The following is an 18,688-nucleotide window of genomic DNA, read 5'->3' as shown; positions in this document are numbered from 1 at the left end:
ACTGTCAATGTTATAATGCTGCCAGGTGCAGGTTTCGACTGACTGACATCAGGCCGGCTCTTTTCCCAGCCATGAAATGTTATTAATAGACAGGGGCAAGGTCACAGAGGGAAGGTGAGACAGCAGGAAGGAATTCAAAGCCTTCTCTGACTCTAATTTATACAACCTTAGAAAGAGTAGATTAAAGGCCAGGGTTTGAAACAGGAGAATTTAAAACAACAAGCACATTTGTCTTGTGTATTTATATTGCTACAAAAACATTTTCACAAGAGATATATATATACTTGCAATGTATATTTAAATTCTGATTTGACAATGTAGAAGGAAGATTGTACTTGTATGCTAATTATGCTTGTATCTGATAGGACTCATGCCTTGGAAAAGTCATAGAGGGTTCCATGGAAATGTAATGAACATACTGACCAATGTCCATGTTTAATAAACACTTTAAATTTTAACATTATCTTTCATAGATAGGACATATAAGTAGAAAAAAAGAGGTATTATATCATGAAGGGGCTTTCTGAGTAAATGCTTCAGTTGGGAGCTGATCTCTAGTCTGCAGAACACACACATTTTTGGAATGTTTGACAAGGTCCATCATAATTTAACAGGTGGTTGAGTTGCAGGATCCACTGCGCACCTTTTGCTTGACAGGATTCCAGCACAGCTCTTGCTCCCGGAGAGTTGAGAAATGCTCTTCGGCCAGAGTGTCAGCATATTAGGGTTTAGTGCTTGGATGTCAGAGTGAGTGTTGAGGAGACCCGGAAGATCTGGGGGAGCATGTTACTTAGCTGATAAAACATTTCTTCAGAAATACTCTGTAAGAGGCAAACAAGAAAAAGAGTTTGCAATTGTTAGACCATCACTGACCTTTTCACCTTTTCAAAGTGTTTTAAAATGTGGATCTCACTCTAGATAGGGAGTATAATATGTGAAAATTTCTTGCATGACTGATTTACTAACTACAGATTGGGGCTGTTTTTCTAGTTCCAACCCTCTGGCAACTTACAGAAATATCAAGTAAAGATTCTGATTACTAGAAAAACTCCTAGTCAACAGCACTAGTTTTCTATCTGTTTTGCTAAGTTCTAAACAGAATTCAGAACTGTTGAAGGTATCAACCATTACCGGTATCAATGGTATCAGTGGCTCAATCCCAGCACTTGGGAGGCAGAGACAGGCAAATCTCTGTGAGTTCAAAGGCCAGTCTGGTCTACACAGTGAATTCCAGGCCAGCCAAGGCTACGTAGTGAGACCCAGTCTCGAAAAAGAGAATTCAGAATCATCTGCTAATGGTCTTCCTTCCTTCCTTCTCTCCCCCTCCCGCAATCTTCCTAGCAGAAGGGAAGACAAGTCTCTTTTGGTTTGGAGGTTAAAGATCTACAGAGTGGTAGGTGCTCACATCTTTGCGAGCACACTAAGTGCCTGCAGGGCATCCAGACACACTTCTCCCTTTAAAGTCAGGACATTATATGGAACAGTTTGGGGTAGCGTACTTGGCTGTGTCTTTGAGGAATATCTTAGACAACTTTAGTGTGGAGTGGGATTTACTCAGATAGCACAGCTTTGGGCTGGGGCGGGGTCTGCTCAGATAACACACCTGTGGTACCAGAAATTGCACTGTCCTAGAAATTCCTCCGTCCCATGAAGCCATCTCCATCATGAAACCTAAAACAGAACAACAGGCTGCTGTGTTATGAGTTTTGGCTTTCCATCCCAACACTCCTTTACCAAGGTGAGTGAGATTTTCACTGTGGGCTTCATGTCTTGACCGCTTGGGTAGCCACTTGTCCAAAGGAAAGGCTAAGCCTCTGGGACAGATAAAGACCCACAGGCTCTGATTCTCTATGCCAGAGAGGTTTACCAGTTTTGTCAACATGCTCAAAGACCTATATGGCCTTCACAGAATGAAGATAAAATAGATTATGAAAAGTTAATTCAGCATTTGGCTCTATTTTTTCAGAAAATAAAAGACAAGAGCAGTCAGAATCGGCAACACGTAAATGGCATCTGTGGTAGTTTATATTAACCATCATCTTGACAAGATCTAGAGTCACCCTGGAAACTCTCCACATATCTGTGGGGCTAACTGAGGTGGGATGACCCGCCCTCAGGGTAGGTGGATCGTTTGTTCTATGGGCTGGCGTCCTAGGCTGCATAAGTGAGGGAGGGCTACCCGAGCCCCACATTCATCTGTTCTTGACCAGATGGATGTGGCACACTTCCCTGCTGCTGCCAAGTCTTCCCACGTGATGGACTGTGACTTCCAAGTCTGAGCCACTCCTCCTTCATTTGATTTTGTCAGGCATTTTGTTTCAGCATCACGTGACATAACTAATCCAGTACCCAGATACCCCGGTGTTCCAGAATGGCTAGAGATCTGTTTACTTGTGGCTGACAAATGATAAAAACACACAGTCTACTATGAGATATTCCATTAAGCACCTGACGGAAGCACCAGGGACAGAGGCAACTTTCACTTCTTCCCTTTGCTTGCTCTTCTTTCACTAACTGAGACGGGATTTACACAGTAGCTGCTAAGCATCGGCTCTGCTCACCTTTGACACACTTAAATACCAGTTCTGCTCGCCTTAAGCACCAGGGTATAGTCATTTCCTAAAAACACACACAAAAATATGTTTTCAGCAAAATTTTATATAAAAAAATAAAACCAAAACCCATATCATTAGATCTTTATCTGTAATGTTGAGTGCTTCTGTTTAAGATAAATCCAGGCTAATGTGCTAATCACCCCAACTGTATTTCCTTGGTTTTTAGACATATAGCTTCTACCCAGTAAACTTGCAAAGTTGATTTAACGAGCCTAGCAAACAGGACTTAAAAATGAACATATCCTTAAAAGTTCCTAGGTAATTAATTTTAAAGTCAGTTAGTGACACAGTCACTCCACCAAATAAACATTCAATGCTAGCACGATAATTATGTTGGATTATACAATAACTGCAAGTGAAATAAAATGCTTTATTTACCATATATTATCACAGAAGTAATGGCAATAAACAAGTAGCCTACATCAGACAGCTAATGAGTTAGATGTACTCATTTTCTTCATTTGATTTTTAATCTTTAGCCAATACGCTCATGGATACACCAGACTATGCCAATACCTTATGATTTTCCATAGCATGTTAGTGAGCATACCATTCAATTCTATTTCTTTGCACTGTCACCAGAATTATCTTCCCATTCTGCAAATCTTTTCATAACTATACATTTTGTTATTTCATTATGGTGTTTCTTAAACTTTTGAAATTCAGGATATTTTATACTTAGTCATACCACACAAGAGCTTTATTGGGAGGGAAACCCCAGGCGGGGGCTGCCTCTGCTAGAAGCAGCAGAGAACTGAGCAGAAGACAGGGTTTACTTTATATAGGGTTCCTTGGGGTGTGGGGGGGGGTGGGAGTGAGCTTTCCAGAATGGAGATTTCCAAGGTAGAGATTGGTGGGATTTTAAATCCTGAGCTTGGGCTTTTTACTCGGTAGGGAGGTGGCTGGGTCCAGCCCTTAAGACAGTCAAGAGTGTTCTGTGGATGCAACCTGGCTATTGGAGGTCCCCAGGGCAGGCTGGGCCACTTGTGTGCCTCGAGGGGCTTATGCATATGATAAACATTTACTAAAAATCACAAGCAGGAATGAAATCAAAGGCATAGTTGAGATTTCGCATCACTGTAAAACATTACTGTAAACAACACTTTTTGAAACCCCCAGTAACAGCCTAAATGAATTATTATATGATTTTAATGAAGTGCTTGATTTACATATATAAATGTATCACCAGACAGTAATTTGTTTTACAACCTGAAGAACAACTTATGAACACCAGGTAAAGGTCAGGAAAACAACTAATTGTGAGTTATGAGAAAAGGGCTTCTGAATGGCCAGCTCTGCACACCAACATATAGAGCATGGGTTATCCAAATATGTTATCATCAGGGGAACAGTGGTGATGTGGAAGGCTGTAGCACAGCTGGAGTGCCCAGAAGAATGTAGGAAAAGTGACCCAATCTTTTCACTGCCCTTCTTGTCCAAAGAGCACCACATTTATCCATTTATGCCATGCTTCCTTACTGCTTTGTATACGTGTGATTAATTAATATATGGCATGAGGCAAATTAAGAACTTTACACTCTTCAGAATGATGTGAATTGACAGCTTCATCAATGCTACTTAGAAGACATACCAAAATATCAGCTCATGATCCCAGCAGAACTATGAAGTGCAGGCTGTAGTCCACAACACAGTCTAATGTACTGGCGATTCACACTGTCATACACGATTTATTTTTAACTTACTATTGTTTATTAGTATAGGTCTAAAAAGAAATGCTGGACAGCTAAACATTTTCCCCAAATTTTTCATATATCTATGTAGCAATTCTATTTCATAAATAAGTTAGATGTTTGCCAGTTTTCTTATTCTACCACTTATTTTTTCTGATTAAAACTAGTACCTAGCCGGGCAGTGGTGGCGCACGCCTTTAATCCCAGCACTCGGGAGGCAGAGGCAGGCAGATCTTTGTGAGTTCGAAGCCAACCTGGGCTACAGAGCGAGATCCAGGAAAGGCGCAAAGCTACACAGAGAAACCCTGTCTCAAAAAACCAAAGAAAAAAAAAAAAACCCCCCAAAAAAAAAAACAAACTAGTACCTAAGGGGGATGGAGAGATGACTCAGCAGCTATGAACCTTGCTGTTCTTGCAGAGGACCCAGGTTCAGTTCCCATAGCTACAGAGTGGCTCACAACCATCTGTAACTCCAGTTCCAAGTGACCTGACACCTTCTTTTTTGACCTCCCCGGTTACCAAGTATGTATATGATGTACATACACACAGACAGGCAAACACTCACACACAGAAAATAAAATTGAAAAAATTAAGGACACCCCCCCCCCAAAAAAAAACCCTTTGCCTACAAGAGTAGCCTTCAGAAGTTCAGAAGGCCATGAGAAGACATGACTCACTGCTTGTTATCATGGGATGTGGCCAGTGGTTGGTTACACAAGCTCACTCCCAGAAACAAACTTTAGGATATATTGTTGTAGATGGGATAGAGACAGGCAACAGCAAAAGAATTTAGAATATAAGTCCTATATATTGGCAAAGTGACTAAGTGAACACACTGTGTAGGGAATTCACTGAAAGCTAAATAGATCAAATGACACACTTTGGAATTGGGAACCAAGGCAGGAACCTGGGCCATGCTATTATACTATAAATCATAAACAGGCATTGCACGAAGAATAGATTCTAAAGATCTAAAACTGAAATTAACTCTCAATTTTGATTTTAATAAAAAAATCTTTTATTTAAATGTAATACCCATACACGGACCCCTGAATCTTTGGATTAGGGTTAAAGTTGAATTACTGGAGTATTTGTTTGCCTATTTTCTTTTTTGACTTTTGAGACAGTATCTTGCTACATATTCCAGGCTGATCTCAAACTCTTGGCAATCCTCCTGTCTCAGCCTATTGAAGGTTAAGATTACAGGTGTGTGAAACTAAGCCTAAGTCTCAATATGTCATGTTAGGTTCCATGTCTTCAAAGTTAGATACAAATTCATATACCAATGTAAAGTAATATAAGATTATTCTCTGCTTCTCATGTACGTGCCCCTGAGATATTTGAAACATTTGTATAAATAAGTTTTATAGTCATTGCAGAGGGTGAGCAAACAGCTTTGATTCTTTTGGGGGAGGTGGACAGGATCGCACTATTTAGGCCTGGCAGGCCTTGAATTCACAAAGATGCATCTGCCTTTGCCTCCTGAGTGCTGGGATTAAAGGTTTTGAACCATCATATCCAGCTTGTTTCTTACTTTTAACATTAAAATACAACATGGCTATTACAACCAATTTGGAAGACAATTTGGCCATATCTGTCAAAGCTAATCATAAACAAACCCAATAACCAATAGCTCCATCTCTAAGTTTATTTATAACAGAATTGCCAAGAGATGTATAAAGTGTTCACAGGAGCATTACAAGTAATAACAGAGACTCAGGACCCTGCACAACTCACACCTCTACATCCTGGGCTATGCCATCTGAGTTTGTAGAGTAAACTTCTTGACCTTGACTGGAGGTTTAAATTTAACAAAAGGAAAATCTAGAAAACACCCAAATGTCCTTAAATAGTAAAAAGGTTAAATATTGTAGTCCATCCACATCATGTTATATATAACAGTGAGACAAAGACAAAGACGTGCATGCCTCACAAACGTAGTACTGAATGCAAGAGTGAGAGCTGTAAAACACTACACACATGGACCCGACCGGACCACAAGACAAGGGTGTGCCTCCCAAACTCAAACACCACACACGGACCTGACTGACCCCCATTTCAGACACATGTCTACACTTCTCTCCACACTCTCCCTCTCATCTGTTTATCAAGAATCAGTTCTCTCCTGCCACTGTGTGGGCTCTGGAGGTCAGGTTCAAGTTGTCAGCTTGGCAGCAGGCACCTTTACCCAGCGAGCCAGCCGTCTTCTTAGCCCTTAGACCCCACTTTTAAGTGAAAATCAGGGATATTCTTGTGTGGAAAAGGGTTTAAGTAGCTGGAGTTCACGGGCAGCTCCCAGGGTGCAAGAAACGTTCTGTTCTGTGTACGATCTGGGTATGAGTTCCAGGTGTTCGGAGAATCTGAGCAGAATGCTTGCATGCATCATGTATATGGACTCAAACCTCTTCATTTCTCAGAGCAATTACAGAAGTCACAAGCCCCAAAGGATCCAGTGGTTAGCAGTGAACAACGAGGAAAGTGGGGAACTCAGGTTCCTGACTTGCAGATCCATCCACTTTCAGTTAGATGACTCCAATGAGACAGTGTCTTTAGATCACAGACAGATAAAAGCCACATGTTTCCCCCCTAAAGCTGCTTTTGTTTGTCATTTCCTCTTTATTTTTAAGCTGCAAACAATTCCACAGCATTTTTGTCTGTCATGGCTATCAGGAACTATTTCAGACCCCACCATTACTTTGACACCTTAACGTGTGGCAACCACATCCAGAAATCCTGTTTGCTAGAGGAGGAGAAACACCATCTGAGAACACTTTGGGATCCCTGCACAAAACCCACCACACACCTCTATATCCTGGGCTGTGCCATCTGAGTTTGTCGAATAAACTTCCCGACCTTGAAGGATGTTTAAATACAGCAGATGGGAGGCCTGTGGCTCAATCTACTTTTGTGAATTAAATTGGACACTTCCGAAACAAACTTAATGTTCTGCAGCTGGCTGTCCCAGTTTGAAGGGCAGCTTTTGTAACACCGTGGGAGAGGGAACCCCGTCCTATCAGATGTCTGGAAGTCGATCTGAACTGAGTGACTTTTGGAAACTGTTTTTGAGGTTGTTTCCCACCTACGTATAACCATTTTTATAAGATGGTTAACCAGGAATCCAGCTGCAGGAATGTCTGGCTGTTTCCTTGTGGCAGGAATTCATCGTAGCTGTCACTCCCTAAAGACCTTTTATAGATGACTAGTTAGTGAGGATCACTAAAACATTCTCCAAGAACTGAAACTTTACAAAGTATTGTCTATCTCTCCTGATGTCACACAGGGGAGAGTGAGTGGGATGAGAACAGGGAAGTGTGGGGCTGCCACCACAAGATGGTAACACAATCCTCTTGACTAAAACAGCAATGTGCTCGCTGAGCAAAGACCCCAGACTACAGTATAAGCTGGAAATCACCTAGCTTCCTCACTTAGATGGAACTGATTATTATAGTGTTTATATTGATTGCAAGGTTAAAATGAGGCCTTCTGAAATACAATCAGTCTGATGAGGGGTTAATTCTTTATACTTTCTTTTATAATAAAACATTTGCACACATTTTTATTTTGGTAATAACTTTTGGTCTTGTGCTGGATAGTTTTATGTCAACTTGACACAAGCTAAAGTCATCTGAGTGGAGGGAACCTCAATCGAGAATGTGTTTCCATAAGATCTGGCTGTAGGCAAGCCTGCAGGGCATTTTCATTAGTAATTGATGGGGGAGGGCCCGGCCCATCATGGGTGGTGCCATTCCTGGGCTGGTGGTTTGGGGTTCCATAAGAAGTCAGGGGAAGAGAGGCAGTAAGTAGCACCCATTGACGGCTTCTGCATCAGCTCTTGCCTCCAGGTAACTGCCCTGTTTGAGCTCCTGATGGAAAGTGAACCCTTTCCTCTCCAAGTGCTTTGGTCATGGTGTTTCATCACAGCAATAGTAACCCTAACTAGGACAGTCATCAGATAATGAAGCTTGCTTCCTGGCATTAAATCTGCACAGCAGACAGCAGCTTTTATTAATGCCTCTGGTTAGTGCGGTGGCTCACAGCTGTAATCTTGGTGCTCTGGAGACAGAGGCCAGCCTGAACTATATAACGTTGTGGGAATTCGTTCTACCCAATAGCTGTGGGGTACAAGCCTTAGGGTGTGGCTTCTTGTCTGCCTATGTGACCACTTAAAAGAGGAGAGAGAGAGGGTCACTGTCTTTTGGGTGGTGGAGACCAAGTCAGGCAGTGTGGAGCGGTGTGTGCTGATCCCCATCTTTCCTGCACAAAGAGAAGGACTCTGCAACTGGCTCTCCCTTACCCTGTATCTGTGAGTCTGTTTTCCCATAGCACCCATTAATACATTGATACATATTCATAGATACACCCTTTGGCTATCATTTCAACATAATGAGTACCAGGTTAGCCAAGGTTACAGAGCAAGACTATCTCAAATAAATAAATGAAAAAATATAAATAAATACCCACACTTCCCTCACCTCTCCCCAAAGAAAACAAAAAAAATGTGCCCCTGCCTGCTTGGCAACCCTGTATGTGCTTGTTCTGAAGAAGGGCTTATTTGCTTACACAGGGGACTCCCACCAAAGGACTTATCTGCATACATGTGGGTTGCAGTTCATTTGTTCCTTTAGCTTATTTGAAGTTGAATTTTAAACTCTTTTTAATTTCTACAACTTATTCCCTATCCTTAGTTTTCATATGCCTAAGGGAAGACAGCCTAAAGGAAGCACCCAAGAAATTTTGTGCAACTAAAAATGCCAAATAAACCCCAGCACCTAATAAAAGAGGTAAGTGATTTTGCCACCTCTTCATTGTGTAAGCCAATATCTGTACCATCAAAAAGACACCTTGAGAAAACGGTTTCTTTCTGCTGTCTAGAGTCTCTTTCCATTACCTACTAATGCATATCCAGAAAATGCAAACTTATCTTAGCATTGACCAAAGGCAAATGTAAATGGAGGGGTCAGTCTCTGTTCAGATGGTGTCACGAAAAGACAGGGAACGTGAGAAGCGCCAACACCTCCTTTGGCTGTCTGAGCAGACCTGAGCCTCTGGAACACTAGATGACTCATAATGGAGTCCCAGCTAACTGGAGACACTCGAATTTGGTGCCAAAGCCCAGGGTGTTACCTGCTTCTTGTCCTTTGTCTGCAGACACACTGCCTGAACACACTGCCCTCCCCCTGTTCACCATCACATAATGCAGGTTGTGTGCCATTTGGACCCACTGGACAATAACTCAATATGACCTTAGCTGATTGGATAACATATGCATATACGTCAATGAACATACACACTAAACCAGATCTGCACCTCAATGCTGGTCTCTGGAGTCTGCTTCCCGGGAAACTCATCGTGACTCCATCTTCTGTACCCTTCTCCCACCAAGCTGCTGGTGAGACGGAGAAAAACTCCACAGTAAATGTGAAGATAAATCTACTGCTTCTTCAAGTAAAACCAGAGAAAGAAAAGGAAGTGGAGGGGAAGGGTGAGTAGAAGAAAGGCTAGAAGACACATTTATTATTGAAAGTTGAAGATTCTCTTGAATTCCATGCTTACTAATATCAAGCAACATATAATTTTCTGAGCATTGCTCACTGTTTTATATGTCACCGGATTCAACTGACTTGACAGGAGATACAAGTCTACCAGTTTAAAGAAAAGGAACCCTTTAAAATGTAGATTGTTAACAGTATTGCTATGTAACAACTCAGTAAAGGGCAGGGTTTTCTGCTTACCTCTGACATATCATGCACCAGCAAGAGAGGGATGCTTATTGTTGTGATGTCATGGGTACAGCAAACCTTGAGTATATTTCGGAGTCCCATAATAGCAGGATCCCGAGCAGTGATATTTCCAGATTTCACATTGTCATCCACACAGAGATGGAAAGCAACATGGATTTCAGAGAGATTAGAATGACGTGTAATATAAAATTCTCCTGTGAACAACAAATGCAGCCATGATTTTCAAAAGCACGACTCACACTCATCCACAGCTTTATAAATAACCCTGGGGAAAGCCAATGTGTTGACTTCATATCAGGAAGCAACTGCAATCACTGCTTCTTATTCTCAGAGAAAAACAATTAAAATAAGAGATAACAGCCAGTTTGTCAAGAGGGTCACAGAGTGGTATGAAGCATCCCCTTGGATAATAGGTATGTAAGTGTTTATAATCTCTACTCAACATAAAATGTCAAATTTAACATGTGAAAATACGTGACTTGGCTACCTGCCTCCCTGCATCCTAAGTTTGCTCTCTCACATCTATCTGAGCTGATTGACTGGCCAATCTTTGCTTAGCAGTCTCTCAGATCCTAAATACAGAAACTGTACTGAATCTCCTTCTCCATTATCCATCCCCATCCAATGAGCTCTTTGTTCTCACTCCTGCCTGACTATAAACCTACTTCTTCACTGGTCCAAAATGATTCAAATACCCTGTGTAGCACTCTCTCACTTAGACACGTTCAACAGCTGAAAACAGCCAGCTCTGTACTACGATCCACAAGGCCTACACAGCTTGGACAAAGCCTTTCCCTTCAACACCCCCTTGCCTCATCTCTCTTCTTTGCTCTAGCCACACAACCTTTGTTCAGCTCTAAAAACCTGTAGAGATTCTTCCCAATTTAGGCTGATGCCTAAAGGCTTTTCTCCAATCTTTTCACACGGTTGACACCACCAGTCTCACCTCAGACCAAATGTGGCCTTCTTGGCAAGGCTTTCTTTGACTATCCTACCTGATACAGGACTCTACTTGTCACACGGTTTTTACCACCATTGCTGTTTTTCTCTTAACAATGACATCCTACTATTTACGTAGATTATGTTAAAGAGGGCACTATTTATGGCTCACAGTTAATGAGGGCCTTTTCTATCTTAATAATCCATCTCTAGTACATAGAAAGTTCTCAATAAAGATTTGCTGAGTGCATGGGGAGTGTTTCAAATGGACTGCTGGAGTGGTGTTCCTTAAACTGTAAAATCCAGGGTTCTTACAATCATTATTTTTCTTATGCAGCCTAATAGCCAAGAAAATCTCATCAACTTTTATTCTGTCAACAATGAGTAACCTAGCAGACACATGTAAATACATATTTATCTATGTGCACATCTCAGTAGAAATTCTGCCCTGTCCTCCCAGAAGTTTATTTTCACTCGTCTACAATTAGCCCTTGCCCTCAATTTCATTCATCCTTGCCACAAATTATATTAGAGTTGTCTTTTTAAACCTAATACACTTGTATTTAAAAATACTTAGTAGGCCCTACAAGAGCCAGGGTAGAACGATGACATAGCTAGGAAGCTGAACCTTCTGGAGAAGTCCCTAAACTGATGAGGGGACACACAGGGAGCGCAGGGCAAGCAACAGAAACAACGGCCCAAGCCTTACAGGACTGATAACCACAGCAACCCATTTGGTCAAACAAGCCCATATGGAGTACTCACTGGAATACCACGGAAGGAAAAGCAACAGTTAGCAATGGTTAGAATACAGGATCACTTGAGCAGATGGACACATCAGCAGAGAGGGACCTTAATTCACACCCTGAAGACAGTCTACCTTGCAGGACGAACCTCACCTTGGGCAATAGCCTGCCATACTGTGAATGCCATCCCTTTACAGTTGACCTGACAATCCAAGCAAAGGAGAAATACCTTGCTGGCTTTGTCACATCCATTCAGACATTAGGCAACATCTGTCCAGTACTGTCTTTATCAAGAACAAATTGTATACTAACTCCCATTGGGATTCATGCTATACAGAAGTGTGCTTTAAAATACTGTAAGGTAAGAATATTCTGGAACACAGTACTAAACACTAAATTGATGAGTAGTCATTATTTACTTGTGAAGTTGGTAGAATTTTTTAAGTATAAACTCTTATCTGAATGTTTCATTGCCTTTTCATTGAATTTTTGCAATTTTGCAGTGTATAAAATTTCAACTATCAAAAACAGTTGAGAACAAGTTGTAAATTATCTTGTATAGATGAAATTTATCTTAATAAAAGTTACAATTTAGTAGCTTAATACTACCAAATAAGTTCATCTATCTGGCTATTTACTAACCTTTTTATATTTTAAAATTCATTTTCCTAGGGTTGGAGAGATGGCTCAGTGATGAAGAGCACTGGCTGCTCTTCCAGAGGACCTGGATTCAATTCCCAGCACCTACATAGCAACTTACAACTGTCTGTAACTCCAGTTCCAGGAGATCCGACACCTTCACACAGATATACATGCAGGCAAAACACCAATGCACATAAAATAAAAATAAATAAATCATTAAAAAATAAAATTCATTTTCCTTTTATGAATATTTATGGTATTTTGTTTATTAAAATCTAAAATAAATCAATCCAGGAATACATAAAGGGAAGACATATGTACTTGTTTTCAGTATTTCTATGAGACAGAAAATGCGTTTGAGAAAAAATATTTTATAAAAGTACTCTGGCCATGTTAGATGGCTCAGTAGATAAAGGCATTTGCTGCCAACACTGATGACCTGACCTTGATCCCCAGGACCCACACGGTGGAAGGAGAGAACTAACACCCACAAGTTGCCCTCTGACTTTTACATGTGTACCAGGGCATGTGCACACAGATGAGTGCAGACAGAATACAGACACACACGTGCGCACACATGCACACATCTAAATAAATGTAATACAAACAGGAAGAATGTAGTATGGTTTTGCGCCTTAACATCGTTAGTTACTGGTGTATATAAGCTGTACCTCAAGACGCCTCTCACAGGGCCTGGGCAAAACGCCTCTTTAAAAACAAACTAACGAACTAGAAAAAGAACATGGACAAAGGATGGGGCCAGAGATAGACATAAGCTAGTCAAGGAGGAAGGAAAAAGGAAGTCGTCTGGCAATGAGAGACATGGACTGCTTGTCAGAACGGAGTCGACCATGTGAGGCAGTGATCTTCTGGGTCCTGTGCCTGTCTGCCACTGAAATGCCTGCTGATCGCGCAGTGGGAGGGACTCCCAGCACTGGGTTTGGGCTGTGGGCCAGCAGGAGCGGGGGATGGCTTAGTAAGCCAGTCAGGTGCTCCTAATCCCCAACCTGGCACTGCTTTGTTCGACCTTAAATGACTTGCCTCTGGTCTCATTTTACCCATTAATAAAATGGGGCCAGTCCAGGCACTGGCAGTAGTAACAAATTACTAAGACACTGTAGAAAAGGGTCTAGGTTGGAATGAAGGAGAGCTGCTGCCCTCCAGCACTCTGGCTAGGTGAGGCAGCGAACTCACCTCAACTTACTCACCCGGTACTTTGTGCAGGAAAAGTGGAAATCAGGCCTAACTGCTTTTTTTATGAAATTGTGAAAATTAGATGACATAAGCTGTTAAGTATCTAGTTCATAATAAAGAAACAACCATTCCTGGGTTAAGGGGAAAAGAATAGGATTAAAAACATACTGCACAAAAAATTTTTAAATTAAAAATTAAATTTTGAAAAAAGTATATGAAAACAACTGGTTTTCTTCACTGTTTAAAATAAGTTTTGATGGAGATACTTTTCATCTCCTGTCAATATGTTGGCTATGGAAATTCAGATGCTGTCAGTATAGTGGTGGGTAGTTTCAAACTCCTTTCCTACTTCAGACTTAAGGCATATCATTCCTTGTTCAGCGGTAATAATGACACTAACTCACAGGCTTATTTTTAAGGAAGGAAGGAAATAAATAGAACAATAAAGAGATAGGCTCTTCTAAAACAGTAACAGCCAACACACTCCTAGAAAGCCACAGTGTGATGACTCAGGTCACAGGCCCATGAGGAATAATAGATAAATGGGCTCCTGCTCCACCGAGGGGAGGAAACAGCCTGTGGTGATTCTAAATACTATCCGTGAGGGCAGGAGATGCGAAGGTAGGAGGAAATTCGGAGGCTATGACCACAATCCGATGTGCTATGCCTTCTAAGATGAATGCAGAAATGGGAACGGCTTTTCCTTAAGTTAGTGACATGGCCTGTGTGTTCAAGATCTGTGGAAGGAAATGTGAGAAACTACCTTAAAAGAGGATAGCCAACTATCAAGGAAGATGATTTTTAAGACTGTGAAACCTACCACTGTATTTAAGAGTTCACATTTACAAAGCACACACAAGGCTTCTTGTGGTGTCTGGGCATGTGAGTGACTGTAAGAACCAGAACCAGCTGTGAATTCAACCAGAAGGAAGACTGAGAGCTTGAACTCCACCTGTTAAATGCATCCAATAACAATAAGGGAAATAAAGACCCAGAAGCAGAAAGATGTGAGGGAAATGTGAACAAGCGTCTACAGCAAGTGGCCCAGCTACAGGTTCAACCACGTTCATCTCTGTGCACTCCTCCTTATAGTTTAGAGTTAAAAACACCTCTCGGCTCATTACTTAGTGACTAAGAAACAATGTATAAGAGCACATTAGAAATACAAAACCATGAAACTTCTATGTAACTTTTTGGGTTTCTATATGGATCCAGAAGTTAAGTCATTACTAGTATAGAAATGAGGCTTACACTGGAGAACATCTGTCAGTGTATTACACAGACACAAGTGCTGTTTCAAGGAGATATATGGCCAAACATTTTATAATGAACACCATAAGAAAGCATGTTTCAAACCTACTATTTTAATGTGTGTGACTATAAGACAGCAATAATTTAAAACAAAATGATACTCACCAGGTAAAATATTCAAATAGTTTCTCTCAGAATTCTTAGATTTATCTTCACTTCCTCCATTTTGGTTTCCAGAATCTAGTCATAAAGAAAATACAACACAAAGGAATATTGCCACATACAGAAATATATCAGCCCCCCTCTTTCAAAACAACCACAATATAAAAATGTACTCTATGCTCTTTCAAGACAACCACAACAGCAAAGTACACTGTGTGCCCACACGCCTGCAGTCTGCTCCATAAGAGTGCACTGTGTGCTCACACGCCTGCAGTCTGCTCCATGTTATAAGAGAGCACTGTGTGCTCACACACCTGCAGTCTGCTCCATGTTATAAGAGTGCACTGTGTGCCCCACACGCCTGCAGTGTGCTCCATGTTATAAGAGTGCTCTGTGTGCCCCACACGCCTGCAGTGTGCTCCATGTTATAAGAGTGCTCTGTGTGCCCACACGCCTGCAGTCTGCTCCATGTTATAAGAGTGCACTGTGTGCTCACACGCCTGCAGTCTGCTCCATGTTATAAGAGTGCTCTGTGTGCCCCACACGCCTGCAGTCTGCTCCATGTTATAAGAGAGCACTGTGTGCTCACACACCTGCAGTCTGCTCCATGTTATAAGAGTGCACTGTGTACCTCACATGCCTGCAGTCTGCTCCATGTTATAAGAGTGCACTGTGTGCCCCACACGCCTGCAGTGTGCTCCATGTTATAAGAGTGCTCTGTGTGCCCCACACGCCTGCAGTGTGCTCCATGTTATAAGAGTGCTCTGTGTGCCCACACGCCTGCAGTCTGCTCCATGTTATAAGAGTGCTCTGTGTGCCCCACACGCCTGCAGTCTGCTCCATGTTATAAGAGAGCACTGTGTGCTCACACACCTGCAGTCTGCTCCATGTTATAAGAGTGCACTGTGTACCTCACATGCCTGCAGTCTGCTCCATGTTATAAGAGTGCACTGTGTGCCCCACACGCCTGCCGTCTGCTCCATGCTTCACAGCCACCGACAAATTCCTGAGCTCATGACCAGAGGTGTGGGAGGGGGATGGTGCTCCCTTCCCTCCTCTGCGCTCTGCTCCCCTCACTCTCTTTCTTCTTACCTACGGCAGGACTCAGGGACTTGCCAATGCTAAACGTGTGCACTATAATTTAGCACACCTCCTTATCTTATGTAAGAGAAGAAAGGCTTTGGTAAGCTGTTATATAAGCGGGGTGCACAGATAAGAGGTGGGACTAGCCTTGACCCCACATGGTCTCAACCACATTAGACTTGCCGACACTCTAGTTTCCTTGTGAGAGTGCAGGGCACTAAGTTAGCTGCGTATAAAAGAACTTCATTAGATAGCTGTGGTGTGGCCATCTTTATTTTTAGACTCTGACTCACTGTTGTTGATATAACCTGCTCTGGACCAGATCGACCCCTAGCAACATTAAGAATCATTTTATATTCAGCACATTCCTAAAATTTACTGTCTCATTTGATACTACATACAACTGATTTAAAGTAGCTATGTGATACTGTTTCAAGCAGAACTTTTTCAGACAATCAATATTTTTTTGAGGCATGGTATTTTTCTTAGAAGGATAAATGTTGATGTAATGAGAGACATTTTGATTGAGTATCAGTTATTAAGACTGAGCACATTATTTACATAATACAAATATTTTAATAGAAGATACACTTGGATTTTATAAGACTCTCTTGTCACAAAATCAAAATAAGCACTGCCTTTCAAAGTAGCTGTCTTTTAGAGGCTATCTACTTAGTCAAATTGAATTAAAAACTGTTTTAGGATCTATTTTTGAAATGGCATTCCATACTAGAAAAGTCAGACTTTCAAATGACTAAAAAGTACACACCAAAACATCAACTCTAAAACATTGTCTGAACAGACCTGGTGGTGTCGCCTAGTACTACACTGACAAACTGACTTACACCACTATGTCTTTAAACACAGACACATTTTTAAGAATGAGTAGAGGAAGTGTGAGAAGCACACACAGACAGAAGGCTCTGAACTGTTGAATACTCCGTGTTACAGAGCAGAGCCTGGCAGTGGATGGGCTTCAAATAAGCAGTGGGTCACAACACAGACTGCAGGAACAAACGCTCTAATTCTGACTATACAAGGAATGAACAATCCCTTTCAAAGAAACAAGACCCAGGGAACAACACACCAACTGGATGCCCAATGCCAAACAGTCAGCCCTGAAAACATAACCTGTTGAGTCCATGTAATGTCACCTGTATGTATATTTGGGATACACACACACACACACACACACACACACACACACACACACACACACACACAGATACATATATGCATGCACTAACAACTCACGGAAAGGAACCATGAATTTGAAGGAAAGCATGGAGGAGTATACGGGAGGGTTTGGAGGGAGGAAGGGAAGAGAAATGTTGTAATTAAAATACAATCTCAAAATAAAAAGGGAAAAAGAAACTAGAGAGAACAGCTCAAAGTCTACTCTCCTGTCCATGTTTTGATAAGTAATATCTTTCATGGTAACACGAATAGGTGATTTGTATTTAAACACACACATATACATACATACACACACAATGTTCATAAGACAATCTTCAGCTTTTATCATGAGCTGTAGAAATACATTGACTATAACAACCACAGTAAAAAATGAATGAAACAGAATAAACAAGTAGTTGTATATCATGACGTAAATATGATGAACAAATACGTACTTGTGTGCAGAAAAAGACACTCAGAAAGTGTTTTTCACAAGACTTTTCTATAACATACAAGTGCCTTTAAGAGGCTGAGGGAGGAAGATCCCCAAATAAGTGAGTTCTGGGAAAGCTGGGGACATACTGAGACCCCATCTCAAAACAAATGAACAAACAACAACAAAAGAGAGCTGTCTTTTAAAAACGCCTCATTCTACTGACTCCTTTAGATCACAATGTAGTTGCTGTAACAAGGACAAAACACCATGCCGCACACAGGCTGCCTTAACTACAGGCGCTTTAAAAACTTCCTGTCACGCACTGCACTCTCTCATAGGTAGACTCCCAATCCTCCTCCCTCTCCCACACTTAAGATCTCAGTCTTCATGTGTGGTCACGACTAACAATGACAATAAAACATTCCTGGAAGGCGCAGGAAGGAGGAAAGAGAAGGGAAAGTGGTTTCGTTACATTTTAACTAAAATGTATCAAAATACACATGTGAAAAGTACTTCGGACTCCACCATCACCAGCCGAGTGAGGTGGGGGAGGGCGACAGAGTAAGAGGACGCGCTGAGCTGCTCTGCACAGTCCTCTGTCAGGAGGACTTTCACACCGACTTCCCGATCATTGGCTTGCTCGGAAATGGAACACATGCTGCCACAGCAGACCTTTGGTAAAGAGATAAATCAGGGAGCAGTGGCTGGCATTGGAAATATGAAGGGGAGTACATGTGCCCTGTGACCACAGACATGCTTACTTACACAAGTGCACCATGATTCATGCACAGTATTGTTTATGCACCACCACTTACAATCCAATATGAAGAATAAATACCTATGAAAGGGTGACTAGCACCAGGTGCCCTGCAATGCACTACTACACAACAGCAAAGGCACAAGGGCTTCCCAGACGAGAGATGACCTCTAGGGCAGTCCCCAGTGCACAAGCAGCAAATGGAACGGTGCCCGTGTGTAAAAAGGAGAACTAGACACACGCGTTGACACACAT

At 41.7% G+C, this 18,688-nt stretch overlaps 1 protein-coding gene across 4 annotated transcripts in view; it reads right to left on the bottom strand.

The window, feature by feature from the left end:
• Positions 1-223: 223 nt before the first annotated feature.
• CUNH12orf4 (chromosome unknown C12orf4 homolog) overlaps positions 224-18,688 on the bottom strand; it is a 37,068-nt gene continuing 18,603 nt past the window's right edge. For all 4 annotated transcript variants that reach the window (XM_052719989.1, XM_052719992.1, XM_052719990.1 and 1 more), the window contains exons 10-14: positions 14,985-15,059; positions 10,039-10,241; positions 2,562-2,619; positions 1,604-1,671; positions 224-821 (exon numbers count right to left, since the gene is read on the bottom strand). In XM_052719989.1, coding sequence (XP_052575949.1) covers positions 729-821; positions 1,604-1,671; positions 2,562-2,619; positions 10,039-10,241; positions 14,985-15,059 — 497 coding nt within the window. In that variant the 3' untranslated portion in view covers positions 224-728. The remainder of the gene's footprint in view (positions 822-1,603; positions 1,672-2,561; positions 2,620-10,038; positions 10,242-14,984; positions 15,060-18,688) is intronic.

The sequence above is a fragment of the Peromyscus californicus genome, unplaced genomic scaffold (assembly GCF_007827085.1).
Source record: "Peromyscus californicus insignis strain IS unplaced genomic scaffold, ASM782708v3 Scaffold_6__1_contigs__length_162567912, whole genome shotgun sequence".
Classification (NCBI taxonomy): Eukaryota; Metazoa; Chordata; class Mammalia; order Rodentia; family Cricetidae; genus Peromyscus; species Peromyscus californicus.
Note: the sequence above shows the minus strand (reverse complement) of the source record. Positions and strands in the feature narration are given on the sequence as shown.